This window comes from Antechinus flavipes, chromosome X (assembly GCF_016432865.1).
Source record: "Antechinus flavipes isolate AdamAnt ecotype Samford, QLD, Australia chromosome X, AdamAnt_v2, whole genome shotgun sequence".
In the NCBI taxonomy this organism is placed as follows: domain Eukaryota; kingdom Metazoa; phylum Chordata; class Mammalia; order Dasyuromorphia; family Dasyuridae; genus Antechinus; species Antechinus flavipes.
In genome coordinates, this window is record NC_067404.1 from 62639498 (window position 1) to 62656799 (window position 17302).

General features: G+C 40.4%; 1 protein-coding gene across 4 annotated transcripts in view; it reads right to left on the bottom strand.

Moving 5' to 3' along the window:
• Positions 1-17302, bottom strand: part of HDX (highly divergent homeobox) — a 108988-nt gene that overhangs the window by 54089 nt on the left and 37597 nt on the right. For 3 of the 4 annotated variants that reach the window (XM_051967877.1, XM_051967875.1, XM_051967879.1), the window contains one exon: positions 8436-8489. The exons of the other annotated variant lie outside the window; for it this stretch is intronic. In XM_051967877.1, coding sequence (XP_051823837.1) covers positions 8436-8489 — 54 coding nt within the window. The remainder of the gene's footprint in view (positions 1-8435; positions 8490-17302) is intronic. 4 annotated transcript variants of the gene reach the window in all.

Sequence of the window (17302 nt, forward strand, 5' to 3'; positions counted from 1 at the left end):
GCTATGCCAAAGATTTGAGCTGACTTTATGCAAACATAGTCCAAGACTCTTCTTTTCAGAAAGCACCAAGAGAGCCCTTGGAAGGAATGGGAGGGAGGCCTCAGCACCCAAACAGCTTGGACTGGTACATCAAGGCAGTGGCCAACACATTAGATCCTCCAGGGGATACAGAGGAGTGGTGGGATTAGGATCACTTCGGAAAATACTGGCCCCTTAAACTTAAGTGTGGAAAACTGAAGGGTATGGTGAAAAAAATTATTGCCTCCACTGGACAGGTGGGGAAATGGAAGATTGTCTCTTGGCTTATAAGCGCACACCCAGCTTCTGATTTCCAAGCTGTTATTTTACCGGGAGCTCTGAACCTTACACTGGCATTATGCTGATTTCTGACCCAGTGTGACCATTGAAACCAATTTCCCAGATTTCTAAGTATCTGTAAGTTGAGTTTTTTAGGACTGCACAGAGGAAACACAACCAAGACACTCAGAACAAATCTTCATTGTTTCTAAAAATATGAGAATCTGGTTAAATTATTTTTAAAAAACAGAGATTTTTATGGCACTTAAAGATCCAAAGTGAAAGCTTCTTGAAATGAAAAAATGGGTTGTCCCAAAGATTTCAATAACTCCTGAAATAATGTTACCAAATATTTTTTCTTGGTAGGGGGAAGGGTTGTGATTTCATGATAGGGAGAGGGACTCCTGATGTGGAAATAAATAATCTCTTCTGAGTGAAGATAGGTGATTTCTCATATGCAAAAAAAGTTTGTGGTAGCCCTTTTTGTAGTGGCAAGGAATTGGAAAGTGACTGGATGCCCAACAGCTGGAGAATGGCTAAATAAATTATGGTATATGAATGTTATGGAATATTATTGTTCTATAAGAAAGGATCAGCAGGATGATTTTGGAGGGACTTGGAGAGACTTACATGAACTGATGCTGAGTGAAGTGAGCAGAACCAGGAGATCATTGTACATGGCAACAAGATTATGTGATGATCAACTCTGATGGGCGTGGCTCCTCTCAACAATGAGGTGATTCAGACCAATTCCAACAGACTTGTGATGGAGAGAGCCATCTGCATCCAGAGAGAGAACTATGGGGACTGAGTGTGGATCACAACGCAGTATTTTTACCATTTTTTGTTGTTGTTTGCTTGCTTTTTTCCACTTATTTCCTTTTTGATCTGAATTTCCTTGTGCAGCATGATAAATGTGGAAATACGTATAGAAGAATTGCACATGTTTAACATATATTGGATTACTTACTGTCTGGGGGAGAGGGAAAGGGAGAAGGGAGGGAGAAAAATTTGGAACACAAGGTTTTGCAAGGGTGAATGTTGAAAACTCTCATTGCAAATATTTTGAGAACAGAAAGCTAATACTATTTAAAAAAAAAAAGAAGATAGGCTATTTTTGTTTAGAGAACTAACTTTAGAAAATGGGGGAGGGGTCCTTGAGAGGCTAAGTGCCCACATCTGAGAGAGGCCTAAGCCTCACCTGACTGAGTCTAGCTGTCGTGAACTACTCTGATCAAGTTCCATCCATCTCAGTTTTAACAATAATTTTCTTAAAAGGAGAATTTGTACAGCCACGAGATCTCCCCCTCCGAAATCCAAAATGCTCAGTTTTCTAGCTCCCAGTCATTCACTGGAGTAAACAAATCCAAGGCTGGAGAACTTCTTTCCCTCCTTCAACTCCCAGAAGTAGCATTTTGAAAATTTAAGATCTGCTGCAGAATCCCATTGCAGGAGCTACTCATATCTTTATAGTGATCGATCAAAGAATCATGGCATTTCAGAGTTGGAAAGGACCTCGGAGGCCATCTAGTCCAACCTATAACTAAACAAGGATTCCTTCTACATCATACTTGACAAGTGGTCATTAACCCTTCATCTGAAAGGCTTCTGGTGAGGGTGAACTCACTCCTCCTGAGGCAGCCCATTCCACTTTTGGCCAACTCTAATTGCTACCAAGTTTTTTCTCGACATCAGGCCGAAATTTCAGTCTTTGTATCTGCTACTTATTACTCCCAGTTCTGGCCTCTGAGGCCAAACAGAACAAATCAATTCCTTCTTTCACTTGACTTGAAGACAGCCATCAGGTCTCCCCTAAATCTTATTTTTTTTTCCTCCAGGATCAACCTCCCTAGTTCCTTCTAGCATGTCATTGTCCCAAAGCCCTTTGCCATCTGGTTGCCCTCCAGTTTCCAGTGCTCCCGATTTTCCAGATGTAGTCTGCCCAGGGCCAAGCATAGAAAGGACTGGAAAACCTCCCTCGCCTTGGGCACTGTGTCTCAGTTAAAGTGCCACTGAAGACTGCATTTGCTCTTTTGACCACCATATTAACTTTGTAGTCCACTAAAGCTTAGAAGTCTTCTTCAAATATACTGCTATGCAGCCACACTCTCCTATCATGTACTTGGGACACTGATTTTTTTTTAACTGAGTATAAAACTGTCCATTCAAGCCTATCAAGTCCATGCAATTGAAGCAACCTCTAACCTACATCTCTTCACTCCCTGCCCACCCGCAAGAACAGTATGAGTTGGGTAAAATGCTTTGCTAAAATATGAACTGATCTATGGTAATTTTTTTTTGCTCACAAAATCCTGCCTGTTTTCCTTCTCATGTTTTCAATAAGGATAGCCTCAAACACATGCACAGACCATTTTCAAGGACTTTCTAGCATCAGAAAACAAACATGGGAATCAGTAGTTACAGATGGCTTCTCAGTCACTGTCTTTGCTCATTTGTCCTTTTCTATTCTCTTGAAGCCTTTCCCTCTTTGAGATAAAATCTGAGAGTGAGCTGCAAGGGGCTAGAGAGTGCAAGTGTTCCAAATATCTCATTTAACAGACAAGGGGCCCAAGGCCCAGAGAATCCAAATGACAAGGCTATAGAGCCATCTGGTAGCAAAGCTAGGTCTAGAACCCACAGTCTCCTCTACACGTCTCACCCCATATGCTTTCTTTCTGTCCTACACAAACTCCAAAAGACACCCAACTCTGCCGCAGGACAAAATTTAACAATAGATGGGGCTTTTGAGCCGGTGTCTAATCAGGAAGAATTATATAATGTCAAAGGTCAAGTCCAACTAGCACCTGGGTAGAAACTACCTCTCCATCTCTAACAAGGGGTCACTGAGCCTCTGCTTAAAGAAGTCCAGGGATCTGAAACTCAACTCCAGTGGCAGTTTGTTCCAGTGTGGGGCAGCTCTGATAGCACTTTCTCCCATCTAAGTCAGTTGAAATTTCTTTCTCTATAGCTCCCACCTGTTCTGCCCCCTGGGGCCAAGGAGAACGAGTCCGATCTTATTTCCACCTAAGAGCTCTTCCATATTTGAGGAAGACTATCCCGTCTCCCCTCAAGTCCTAATGAGCAGGTCTAAACAGTTCCACTTCTTTCCCGTGATACTCATATTGTTGCTGGTTATCCTCTTCTGTACATGCTCTAGTCTGTCTTGGTCTCCCCTCCCTAAAACATGATGCTCAGAACTGAGCACAACATTCCAGATGATGATCTGGACAGAGAGCAGAAAGAAGGGAACTACCATACCTCCTAAATGCTTCTCTCTTAATGTAGCTCAAGATCATGGCGGCTTCATTTTGGCCACCATGTCACATTGTTGACTTGTAGAGAGCTGCTTGTCTCTTAAAATCCAGGAGTTTTTCATAGGTACTATTATTTTGCTATTCCTCCTCCATCCTGACTTGGATTTTAAAGATCAACCATACAGTATAGGACTTTACATCCATCTCTATCAAATGTCATCAAATTTAGATTCATTTTAGGTTGTCAAAATCCTGTTGGATCACAATTCTATTATCTAATCTAGGTTGGCCATTCCTTCTAGTCTTAAGTCATTCATAAAATTTGATAAGTCATTTATCTCTGTCTTTATCCAAGTCACTGATAAAAATGTTGAAAAACATGGCACTAAGAACATAATCTAGGTCACGTGGTCCTCAAACTTATCTTTCAACTACTGGTAAGTGGGAGAAAATTCACATAAACAATATCAAGAAGGCAGAGAAATTTAAAAACAAAGTCTTTTAGAAACAGTTTGTATTCATTTCACATTTCTCAAGGCAGTGAATGAAGTAATTATTCATCTCACATTCTCTTTCACAAACATTTCAAAAATAAATCTCATCTAATCATATTTGCTCATTTGTTGCTGATGTCATCACATAAACAACAGTTACCACGAACTAGGGCTATACCTCTACTGGGCCAATAATTCTGTTCTGGGCTCTTGAAGCTACTTGTTTGGCTCTAGAGAATTGAAGGAAGGAAGGAAGTTATTCAAAAGTGATTCTGAGAAGGGCCAAATATCCACAGACCCACACACTATGGGCCATTCTGTGGAAAATAGCTTAGTTATACAGAATCTTTGTTCTACTGGTTTTCATTTGAACTGAATTTTCCCTGTACTTAGTCTAAGATAGTAATATGAGTGAAGAAGATGCAAAGTCAACTGCACAATTTTCCAATATTGCTTGCTGCAAAAATCATTCTATAAAGAAAAAAAAAGAATTTGTAAAGTACTGAGAGATATGACATCATGGAACATCAGTACTGCAATGAACCATGTAATTCAATGAGGCCATCTCTCTCATTCTGCCAGTCTTACGTGACTACCTTGAAGTCATCCAGAAAGTGACTGAGCTGGGTCTAGAAGCTATGTCTCCTGATCTGCAATCCCCTCTATGCTACTTCCTTTGGACTTTAGGTCAAAAACATCTTTTCTTGTCAAAGACTACTGAATGCAATGCACTGCAGTGTTCCCGGAGCAACTTTATTCCCACATCAAGAAAAACTCAATTGAATCAGACTAACAAGACTTTTGAGGTGGGAATGTATACACCTAGTCTCTTCTCTCTGTTCCCTCCCCCAAATCCCGAAGGTTCCATTGGAGATAAATACAAAAATGTATCCAGAGTAAATAAAGCAACCTGCTCATAAAACAGACCTGCTACCTTTTTTGAATAATTATTTTCCCAATTAAAAAAAAAAAAAAAGGATATCTTAAACCGGATTCTTTCTTTTTCTCCCTTATCTACAAAAGTTAATGTGAGCAGTAAGAAAGTATCTTATGAAAAGTAATAAACTTGCTGCAAAGTTCAAATATACATACTGTACATTTCTTTTTCATAGAGGAAAAATATCATCTTCTTGAGCAGCTCTTTACTATCTGTGCCATTCAAACCTTTGCTTAGCACTTCAGTCTTATGACTACACTGGCAAGTACTGAATGTACTTTGACCTACAGATCTTTTATTTGCAAGTGTAGATGGAGAACCAGGTACTCTTCATATTAAAAAATGAATCAAAAGAAGCTTAATTGATTTTACAAGGCACATATCTCAAATGTCCATTTTCTTCTGTTCCCAAGGCAGTCTGTTGAAATATTATTGAAAAAGATGAGTTTCAAGAAACTGCAATACCTGATAAATATCTTCCGTCAAGTGGGGGAAAAACATGGAAACGCTGCACCTATAAATACAGGCTTCTGTTTTCCTTGCCCATGTAACTAACTCACTTTGAAACCAATTTCAAATTATTCCTATAGTCTATAATAGTTTCACGCCTGTAATAAGTATAGTATATAAATATGCACCATCAAAACAGTGCTAACCTGTTGCAAAAGGTGATACCACTATCAAACTTCAGTGGTAGTAAAATGGTAGTCTCTTTATATCCACCAAAATGGCCCTGATCACCGGTGTTTCCTTGTCTGGCCAAGCAACAAGGAGGTTCACTTCAAGGCAACAACCACAAAAACAGACATTACTCCGGTATTTTGTAGTTGGCAAAGCATTTGAAATCTATGTTCTCACTTGAACCTCACGATTCCCCTGTGAGTTGGGCACTATAGCTATTATTACCATGTGACATATGAGGAAACTGAGGATCGGAAACGGGAACTATGTTGCTTGGTGGTAGAGGTGAGATGTAAACCTCCGATCTTCTGGACTCTTCCGAGTCTAATGCTTTATCCACCACAGCAAACCGCCTCGAGTTTTGGCTTTGCTTTTTAAACTACTACAATTTCAATTTTACATGTAATTTAATAATTACCCCAAAATTAATATCAAGCAGAGTGAACAAAGGGCTCCTAAATAATCCTTTCTTACATCCTCATATTTTCAGAGGAGATTTACAGTATTATTGCAGCCTGGAGATTTATGGTCCCAACTCAGCATGGCTTCCTTCCTGTATTTGCCAAATTGTACTAATGCCCATAACACTGAGTGCAAATGAAACTAAGGAAGAATAAACACTCAAACTTTTTTTTAAGGTATTTAACAGTATTTAAAAGGTATTTCCCAAAAGCATTTTTATAATTATTTTTAAAAGGAAAGTAAACTAGAGGTTCAAGGGGTTAGCTTAATGATCCTCTCTCCTTCCCACTCTTTCCTTGAACATAACTCCTTATACTTTCTTTGTTTGAAAACGGTTTAACATTCCAGACAGTGGTTATTACTTCTTTATTAGGTTTCTTAGACACCCTAAGATGACTCAGGTCTCTTTTTAGTGAAATTGGAGATATGTTGTGATAGAACTCGGACAAGAGTTTGTCACGAGCAAATTAGGAAAGCTTTACTTTCAACAGCAATGTTCTCTCAGGATTTAAAGAATACAAAATATAATTTTAAGGGCTCTAATTAGTTGGTGTATGCAGAGGAGAGTAAGAGGAAATGAAGGAGGAATCAAAACAAGGTGAAATAAATTTGATTGGTTTTCAAAATCGGATATCTTAACATAAAGAGAAAAGGAGTTCATTGGGCAAAGTTAGGCTTGATGGTACAAAGCCAACTGCTGACTTTCTGAAGTATAACTAGAGTTCCCAACTAGTAAGTAGTTTGAACTCTCTTGGTGGAGCCTGTAGGTCTTCCCAAGCCAAGAAATCTCTAAGCCAGGTGCCAACGCCGTGTGTATGTGGACCTAGCTCTCAAAACTTCCTGCATTTTCCAGCTCTCTTCCCCTATTCAGTTCATTTAATGCTATTCCATTGACTGAATTAGATAAGACAATCATTGCATACTCACACACAAGCACAAAAAAAACCCAACCACCATGGAAACAGGAAAGCCAGTCCTCTTCCTCTGAAAGTACAGAAAGGCTACAATTTGGTGAGAAACGGTCCAGGTAAAACATCATAAGGACGCCCATATCCACTGCCATCTTTTGCCCAAATCGACCAGGTAGAAGCCAGTTTGAATGGCTGTTACGCCAAAGCTCGGTTTTCTATAACGAGCCCGTTTCCGTGCCACGGCCAACTTTCTCATGCTGCTTTGATGATATGGGTGTAACAAATCTGATTAAATGAGAAATCTTCATTGCCAGATGTGCTCACAAGTCACTGTCCATTTAGCAGTCAATCTATTTAACAAAGGCTTCCTTTTGGTATGGTGCCTATATACAGAAATGATTTGCAAATACAACGCATGATACCACATTCTTAATAAAGCTTGACATGTTCTTCAAGATGTGTTGGGGTGGGAGGGGAGGTGGAAGTGGGGGAAGGGGCTATTGCTTTATAGTGCTTTCATGAAAAACTGGAGAGCTACGGGCATGCAAGTTAGCACTTTCTCTGGAGCTCTCATCCTCAAGACTCAATCGTCAGTGCAAACCAGAATTGAGTATCCAGGCCTTAGAAAGATGTCAGACAGAAGCACAGTGAGGGAATGAAGTGGTTAGCAGAGAGGGTCAAAAGAAAAGAGGTAGAGACAGGGATGTTAGTTAAGTCAGATCATTCAGGGAACAGGAGAAGAAAGGGAGAGAGAAGAGGGTGAGGGTAATTAGACTGGGAGGAACTGAGTGGATTAAGGGCTGGAGAGAACAGAGCATCAAGGTTTATTGTCTACAGAACCGATGGGGAGAGGGGCCAGTCACTCCATCTACCATTCCCAATCTCTGCAATACTGACTGCAAATGTTTCTCGAGTCTGATTACTGAAAACCAGAGTAGGACAAAAAGAGAGATGGGTACAACCTGAGGACTTATTAGCCCCCCCCACCCGAACATTCAAATACAAAGTGATAGGAGAAACTATTTAACAAAGATTAGAAATTCCTTCTAATTTTAGTCCCAATCAAGATTCAATTGTTAAGCCAAATTAGCTGGCACCAATCAGACCCAGGAAAACTTACCAATTAGAGTTTATGAAAATGATTTTCCAGCTGTAACAACCTGTTGCAAGACTTTCTTAGGTATGCTGATTGCAGTATTTTTTAAAGGTTACCATTATTTGGTGGAATTTGTAAACATCGTGTAAATATTACTTCAAAATATAGCCTCTGAGATAAAACAATCTTAACGAAGTTCTATATTCCCAGCATTACAAAACCAGGGCAGTTTTCTACATGGCATTCCTAACAACAATAAGGAAGGTATGACCCGCTTGCTGCTTTATATAAAAATTTACTTACTGCTCTTTTTCTAGAACACCCTGTAATCCAAGGCACAGTAAGGTTTCCTGAAATCTGTGGAAACAACAAATGGAGTCTCGGTCAGGTAGACATTGACACGGGTGGGAGGTAGATCAACATGAAAGAGATGGGTCTATTTCCAGAGCACATCCCCTACGCCAACCAAAGTGATTCCTTCATTTACCCCGAGAGATCTAAAGGACTTTCTTAATTTTAGAAGGGAGGTGACAAGGTCCCCCTAGAAATTTAGAAATGTTTTCATAACATTGCATTGCGGAATTATTTGGACAACTGAGGAAACAGGCTAGTTTTGTTTTAATTCTATACACAATAACGTTATTAAAAACAAAAGCAAAAAATGGCATAAATTATAAACATGTGCTCCACAGTATTGAGAAAGAGGACCTCAGTTTACTTTTCAGAATCATCACTGGACTAACCCTACACAAGAATTTTTTCCAAGTATTCTTGGAAATGAAGTTTTGCTCAAACAGTAAAAATATCTCCAAGTCCCCACTCCCATCCTTCTATCAAAAAACCCAAACATCACAGAAAGAGATTATCATCCAAATGGTTATAGTTGGTACAAATAAGTTTACTCCTCTTCTAGGAAATGCTACAATCCCTTTTTTCAGAGATTCATTAACTTCAAGAAAGTTTCAACTACAGAAAAGACCTATGAATAGAGAGAAGGGGGAAGGGAAATATGAGTCAAAGGCATAACTCTTCCACGTCAAATTTCTGCAGAGAAGAACACTTCTCTAAAAAGACCTGTCACATTCTGGTGCTCAATGCTGATAAAGAGGTTTTAGATAATACCATCACCTTATTCTTAGACAGGGCTTTCAGAGAGCTCAGGCCACTTCAAATTTCTACAAATGAATTGCAATCATTTCCCATGAATGTAAAGAGACTCGGAGCTTTAATTACAGGTGGGGGGGTTGGTGAAGAGGATTCATTTGACCCATTATGGCTGCTGAGGACGAATTTCTCAACCCACTCTCAACTGCCCCCACTGACCTACAGAAAAGATAACTGAATGCAAGCTGCCAAATCCCATTAAATAGGATAATAGTCCAGCTCTGAAAAGAACTGACCAATGCATCCCACCACTGTCACCTGGAAAGTGGGAGGAGGGGGAGAATAGCACTCCAAAGCTGGGCCCAGGGAATGTGGGTGAGTAAACTAGAATTTATAGAGAAGCCACCATGTACCAGGAAGTTGCAGGACTAAGACTGGGAATACAAAGAAAGGCAAAGCAAAGAAACAATCAAGAAAGGGGAAGGATAAAAAGTGTTCTGCTCTAGAACAGCACCAAGCACATAACTCATCCCCAGGACAACCTTAGGCTCCAGGCACCTTTTAGAGTCCCTGGGGTACACCATCAAAGGCTGAACTCAAACTGGTCGGGAGTTTTCTTAGCCAGGCAGAGCCAGAACCAAACTTTTCTCTGTAGCTGCAAGAGCTGTCTATCAGGAAAAGCCATTCTTTTTGATAAATTATACTCAGGGCTGGTCCATTATATCTACCGACAAGAAAACTGCCTCTTGGAGATGTGAGAGAGTGCCCGTGTACAATAATTCAAACATTGGGAAAAAACCATTACTGTGCCTGCGCTACTAGGACTGTGATCTGTCTTTGAGATAATAATAGGCAAATCACATTAGGCTACTCAGCAGCCATTCATTCTACAAATAGTGAAGTGCTTGCTTTGGTAAAATCCTGGGCTGAGCTAAGGGAGACAATTCAGTTAAGACATGCTTATTTTCATGGGGTTTACAATACAGCAAGATGACATCAGCCCAAAACATAATTCTAACACAAAATGTTCCATGCTCGGTACAACAGAGTACTTAGCACACGATGTGTAAGGTGCAAGGTCATTGCCAGCTGGGAATATCGAGAAAAACTTCGTGGAAGACATGGCCTGAGGTTTTAAAACACTTTAAGCATGGATAGGAGCTCAAAAGAAGAGGAAGGAAGGAAGAGGACATGTTCTAGCCATAGAGAAGACAATGAGAGAAGTGAGAGACACAGGAGAGCTCAGGGCACAGGGAGGTGGCAAAGCATTAGCCAGTCCATTCAGTTAAAAAGTACATGTAGGAGAGTGATCTGAGATAGGCTGGAAAGGGATATGGAAAACTTGTCATAAAATGTCCCGAATGTCAGGCAAACAAGTTCAAACTTGATTCAGGAGGCAATAGGGAATCAATGAATACCTGGGGGGAAGAGCCATATGAGGAGATCTATAGACAGAAAAGATTATGCTGGCAGCAGAGGAAGGATGGCTTGAAGGGGAAGAGAAAAGAGAATCTACGTAAAGAGGCTAGGGGAAGCTAGGGGATGCTATAGTGGACGGAGTTGGCCCTGAAGTCAGGAAGATTTATCTTCTGGAGTTCAGATCTGGCCTCAAACATTTCCCAGCTGTGTGACCCTGTTCAAGTCACTTAATGCTGTTTGCCTCAGGGGAGCTGGAGGAGGAAACTGCAAACCACTCCAATATGTTTGCCAAGGAAATCTCCAACAGGGTCATGAAGAGTTGACCACTGAAATGATAGAATAACATAGAGGCTATCCCCAAAATTCAAGCCAGTAGGAATAGGGGAGGAAATGGATGGGAGATATTGCAGGGGTGGAATCAAGTGGACTTGATAAATGACTTAACAGAGGAGGTGAAGGTGAGTTTTGAAAACCTTCCTATAAGTAATCTATCCCCCAGGTTCTTAAAACTGTGGTTTGCGATCCCATCATTGTTTATCATCAATTAATGTTTGAGTGGAATATGTATTTTATATACCTGTGGTCACATAAAAAGTTGCTTGGGCGAAAAGGGTTCAAGAGTGGCAAAAGCTTAAGAGGTCCCACTCTATCCTATCCCTACTATGTGATGTCCCCAATTCTTAGTCAGTTTGCATATGTGCTCAGTAACGTGAGCTAATTAAAATATAAGACAAAAATTAGCAATAAATCAATCAATAGACATTTATTAAATATCTACTATGTGTCGTGTACTGTGCTAAGCAATGGAAAGTACAAAGGTGAAAGGAAGTTTGCTGAAAGGAAAGCAATTAATATCTCGCATTCTTGAGCTAAATAAAAATGATTTGGATTTTCAACAATTTGGGATTATCTGTACAACTGCTCCCTTCTTTTGGTGAGGCTAATTGAGAGCTTGCTATACATAATTGCTACTTAAAATACGTAAAACTAAATGAACTGCAAAAAACAATAACTACCGCAAGATCATACTTGAAATAATCAAAAGCACGTATATAATAAACTTGGTAATTGAATTTATATAAACAGTGACAGGGCCCATCTGTGACTATAAAATGTGTTTCTGTGTTAAAATCAATTATGTGTAGCTAAGAAAATGGGTTAGTCCCATAAGCACTGGTCACTTCCAATGTCCTACGAATAAAAAAAAATACTAAGTCCACGTAATGAAGTTTGGACAGAATTAAGTTCCCTCCTTTATAAAATAGTCACCAACAGTTAGCACAACAAGCAACTGTCAAATTCAATTAACCTTGGCTTTAGTTAGCCAACAAGTATTTATTATGTACTTACTATGTGCTAGGCACTGTGCCAAATATTAAGGATACAAAAGAAAGCCCAAACCCCTTACCCTCAAGGAGCTCATTATCATCAATCCCAAATAGCTATGTATATGCAGGGTATATGCAGGGAAATGGAAGGTAATCTCGGAGGGTCAGGCACATGCTAGTGGTGGCAGTGGGGAAGGAAAGGTATGAAAAAAGAAGGCTGAATCTTAAAGGAGGCCAAGAAAGACAGGAGGTAGCAGTGAGGAGGGAGAACCCATGAAAAGACATGGAGTCACATGCAAGGAAGAGCAAGAAGGTAGGCACTGATTGCTTGATGCCTGGAACAGAGTAAATGCTATATAACTGTAAGCTATCAACATCATTGTCATCACTGTAGTGGAAGGACACAAAGTATAAGAAGAATAAGAAGATAAGGAGGTTTGGCTAAATGAAGTTTAGTTATAAAACCAAAGAGAACCAAGAGCTAACAGGGAACCACTGGAGTTGATGGAGTATGGTGATGATGGGGTCAGACCTGCGATTTAGGGAGATCACTTTGGCAGTTGAATGCAGGAAGGACTAGAATGTGGAGAAGTTTGAGGCAGGGAGACCAACCAACTATTGTAGTGGCCTAAGCGTAGGATGATATAGGCCCATGACCGACTATTGGCCATCTGAATGGAAAGAGGGCGAAGTATGTAATGGATGCCGTCAAAGTAGAAATGATGGGATTTAGCAACAGATCGGATATGTGGGATGAGAAGAAAGCGTCAAGGACTGACACTGAGGTTGTGAGCCTGGGTGACTAGAAGTGACAGTTAAGGGAAAGCGTGGAAGACAATGGGTTTGGGGGAAAAGACAATTAGTTCTATTTTTGACATGTTCAATTGGAGTTGTCTACAAAAGGTCCAGTTCACGATATATAATCGGTAGTTAGTAATGTGAGTCTGGAAGTCAAGAGAGAGGTTAGAGCTGATAGCGGAACCAGGAGACCTAATGAGATCACCAAATAAGAATAGAAAAGGAGTAGAAAAGAGAACCTCGGACAGAGCCTCAGGGACACTCAAGTCATGTCTGTATTTCCATAAATTCATGGTACAAATAATTTGGTAGTTAAGCAGAGGAGTCAAGTTTTCAAAGGGCTTTGAAACAAACTTCCTCTCAACTGCAAAGCCCCCAAACTCTGGAAGCTATGTTTTCCCCTTCTCCATAGTCACTATCCTTGGGAGACTGTACACTTATTCCAGCAAGGGTGCCATCGGTCCAAATCTTTTGGGCCATCCCCTGCTGGAATGATATCCAGAACCAGAAGCATACACAGAAATCAGTGTAATTATTTTATAGTCATTCGACATCTTAAACTGGGTTACTTTGCTCGGTCACATTATTCACCCACCTTGGCTACAAAGGTTCTTTTGGTCATTTCCAAAAACTAAATAGACCCTCAAAGGACAAGAAAGCATTCAAAGGATTTAAGATTCCAAAAAATGGGTCATAGACTCATGCCAGTTTTAATGAGGAGCTCTAATCATTTATGATTCTAGTGGAATGTAAGCTCCTTGAAGGCAAGGACTATGTCATTTAAAAAGAAATCTCTCTCTACATCTTCTAGGAGCAGCCCTAGTATGATGTAAGTGTTGGATAAATGTTTTCTGAATGAATGGCTATATCAGCATTTGTACTACCTCTCCAAATTGGCTGCTTTGAAGGGTTCAGTGCCTAATTTGGATATCTACAATTTGGTCACAATACTTAGATAAAAGGCACACTTCAGAGAGCACTCCTCCTTTGATCTTGAAAATTACCCAGTTGGAAAAACAATTCTGCACCTAGGTTAATTAACCCATTTTTAATATTTCAGATCCATTTATGGAAGGGGAAAAAAGATGCTACCTGAAATATCTTTTACATTATGTGAAGTAGAAAAGTGGATATTTTATTAAGTTCCGTTTCATTAAAATGAATTTGATTAACTAAAGCAATCGGCAAGATTCAACTAACATCCAACCAGATAGCTGCTCACTGACTTTCTGCAACAAGAGATTCATAAATCAAAGCTTTACCTCTCTGTCAGCTACAGCTTTGGCATGAGCTGGGTATTAAAACATATCCATCACTCAGGTTTAATCTGCAGGGTTTCCTAAGCTTTTCTGAAGTGGTGTCTTTGAATCCTTAGGTTAATGAAAGAAAACGTTAATACCTTGTATGGCATAGAACCTGCTGCTAAGCATGCAGTAGGCACTCAGTAAATGGGAGACTGACTAAATTCCGGGGATGGTCTTGTAGTATTCACAAACTAGCATATGTTGAGTGCCAAGAGAGGACCTCACATAAGAGATGAGAATCTCACGGGAGGAAAAACGGCCTGCTCCTGGCTGGGAACTGACTATCAGTAGACAGAGGAGAAAGTTCCCTTGAGTCATTTAAAAACTGTAGTTCTCCCTCTTCCCTCCATTCAGGCCTTTGGTAATGAGACTTAAAAACCCCCTAACAATAAATAATACTTTCAACACCATAGCCTCTAGCTAACCAACTCACACAGTTTTAAAGCACATTAATTTTTCTTCTGCTCAGTGATCTGAAACTAGTGCCTGGGAAACTTTAGCATCCCTGAAAGCTCTGGCAACTGACAACTAAGCTGCTTTGCAGTTTTTTTCCACATGATTTTAGCAGCTGACCTTTTACAAACCACAAGAGATAGAGATCAGGTAAATTGGAATTCCATGCTGTTTCCAATGGGATTCTAAAAGAACAATACACAATATACAAACCTCATTTTAGCAGCAGCTGCTAAAAATAATGGCAAAATTAAAGGGGAATTCAACAATACCCCATTCAGAGTGACTATCTCCCTATGCATTGGTTTGAGGGCTGAAAAAAGGCTATAAGAACTCTGAACAGCAACCTTTCCTGAATGCATATACTATTTTATCAAATAGGATCAAATATGGCCACATTTGATACTTGATACGGCCATTTTTGGTTTTCCTTTTTAAAAATTTCCTGATCACATCATTATCTGCTGAATTATGAGTATTTTCTTTATTAAGCAGAACTAGCAAGACCTCTGAATGAGAAGTTAGAACTTTTCCCCATCTAGCATCTTATCGTTCTTGCTGCTCCCCGCTTCCAGGAAGTACATCCCCTTTTGTTTTCTCTAGCTTTCTCTCTTTTACCCAAAGTGGGAATTTAAACAGATTTTTTTTTTTAAAGACCCAAATACAACAAAACAAAACATGCCTGGCTGCTGTCCTAAACCTAAGTGGCCTGGCAAATTCACACTGTGATTTCCTCTTTAGAGGAATAAAAACAAATAAGGATTGAAAACAGGTCTGTTTAAGACCCAAATATCCTGGCAAATCCAGAAACAATACTGTTTTAGCAGGTATTTCTCCCCTAAAGGAGGAAAAGGAGGGATATACTAGATACTATAGGTATAACCTACAGTTCCTTTCTGCACTGTCCCCCTCCTCCCCCCATGATTCTGAAGGCCGGCCCAAACCGAAAACCTTCATCTGGACTTTTTTGAGGTCTTTCCTTTAATTTCTACCAGATAATTTTTTCTTCAAGAGAGTCCTCATCAAGCCTTCAGAGCTGTTCTACTGGCTAATTTAAGCAGCCAGGGGCAAAGCTGAAGCAACGATGGGGAGGGGGGAAAAGACACATCTCCTCTTACACATTGGGACAGGGGAATATATTGCCAAAAATATGATATTCAGAGTATCTCTCAAGTCAGCGTAGTTTTAAGTTCAAAACTACTAAAGCTTCAAACAGCACTGACTTTGGAGGTGTCCTGTATGGCTAGCACCTTTGCACAAGGATTATGAAACAGAACTGGCAAGTATAAGCAAGGTGGGGTAGTTTGTCAATGACAGCTTCTGTGCCGATGCTGTGCATGGTGAGACGTGTGAGCTAGGTGCACATCTAGGTAAATGGGATCGGAAACAGAGATGGGGCCTGGGCTTGGAATGGGGAACAGAGGGGCAGTTCCATCAGCGTGCTATTGCCCAGACAACACCGGAAGAACAAGACTGTGGTCCTCTAGAACAGAGGTGTTGACCCCAGATTCAACTGTAATTGGAAAATATTTAACGGTAATAACAGCTACCACTTCTTTAGAGCCTACTGCAAATCAGGCCCTGTGCTAGGCACTCTACAGATAGAATCTCATTTGCTCTCACAAAAACCTGGGGAGGTAAGGGCTATTATGATCCCCATTTTACAGATGGGGAAACGGAGGTAAACAGCAGTTAGGTGCCTTGCCCAGGATTACACAGCTAGTAAGTGTCTGAAGCCAGATTTGAACTGACAAGGAAGACTCTTCCTGACTCCAGGCCCAGCACTCTATCCACAGTGTCATCTAGCTGCCCCAAAACAAAATACATAAAAAGATAATATTATGTAGATAATGTTAATAATATGTGCTTTTCTAAGTCAATATGCACCCTGAAAGGCTATGTTTCTATTTCCAAAATGTTCGGGAGCTTAAGGGAAAATCTGTGTGAGAATCACACCGGACAAAAAGGTGTGGAGAGAGAAGACATCCACCTGGGACCCAGAAGGCCCTTCGAAGGACCAAAAGAAGCAACTTTTCTGTGTGTGTCTTTAAGGGCCCACACGAAATAAAGGAAGATGTAATAACAAGATGTACTTAAGTCCACGGATACTGGACAGAGTAGGAACAGACCACCAAGACAATGTCACTAATGAGGATGCTTTGTGTTTATAAAGTGCCTTTTAGAGGGACTCAAAGTGCTTTCCTTCCATTAGCTCATAAGATCTAATGAAATCCCTGAGATGGGAATGCAGTAAGTACAAAGCCAAAATAAGAATAGCAATAATAAATCTTGAATTTATATAGCACCTTGCCTCCAAAAGCTCTAAGCTCTTCACATAGATGGTCATTAATTATTCATCTTTAATCAGCACAGTAAGCCTATCTATGATATACAGATGGCTTGACATTGAGGAGAACTGCACAGTGAGTCAAACTCCTGGGCCCAATGTGACTGCATGTCTCCCCAAAAGGTGTGGACCCTATCTAGGGCAAGACTAGAGAGTCTCCAAGATGGAACACCCTCAAGCTAAAGCACCCTGTCACCACAGTTGGCTCTGAGGCCTGCTTGGGATTATTGTTTCTGAAGGTGACAGAACTTCTTCAAGATGGTACCGAGGCAGATCTGATGCCAAATTCTCTGGCCCCCTTAGATGCCTTACAATCTGCACTCAGCATGGCACACTGGAAAGAACGCTACTCCTGGAAGCAGGGGGATGTAGAATTGAATTCTGTCACGACCAGTGACAACCTCTAGCACCAGGGGC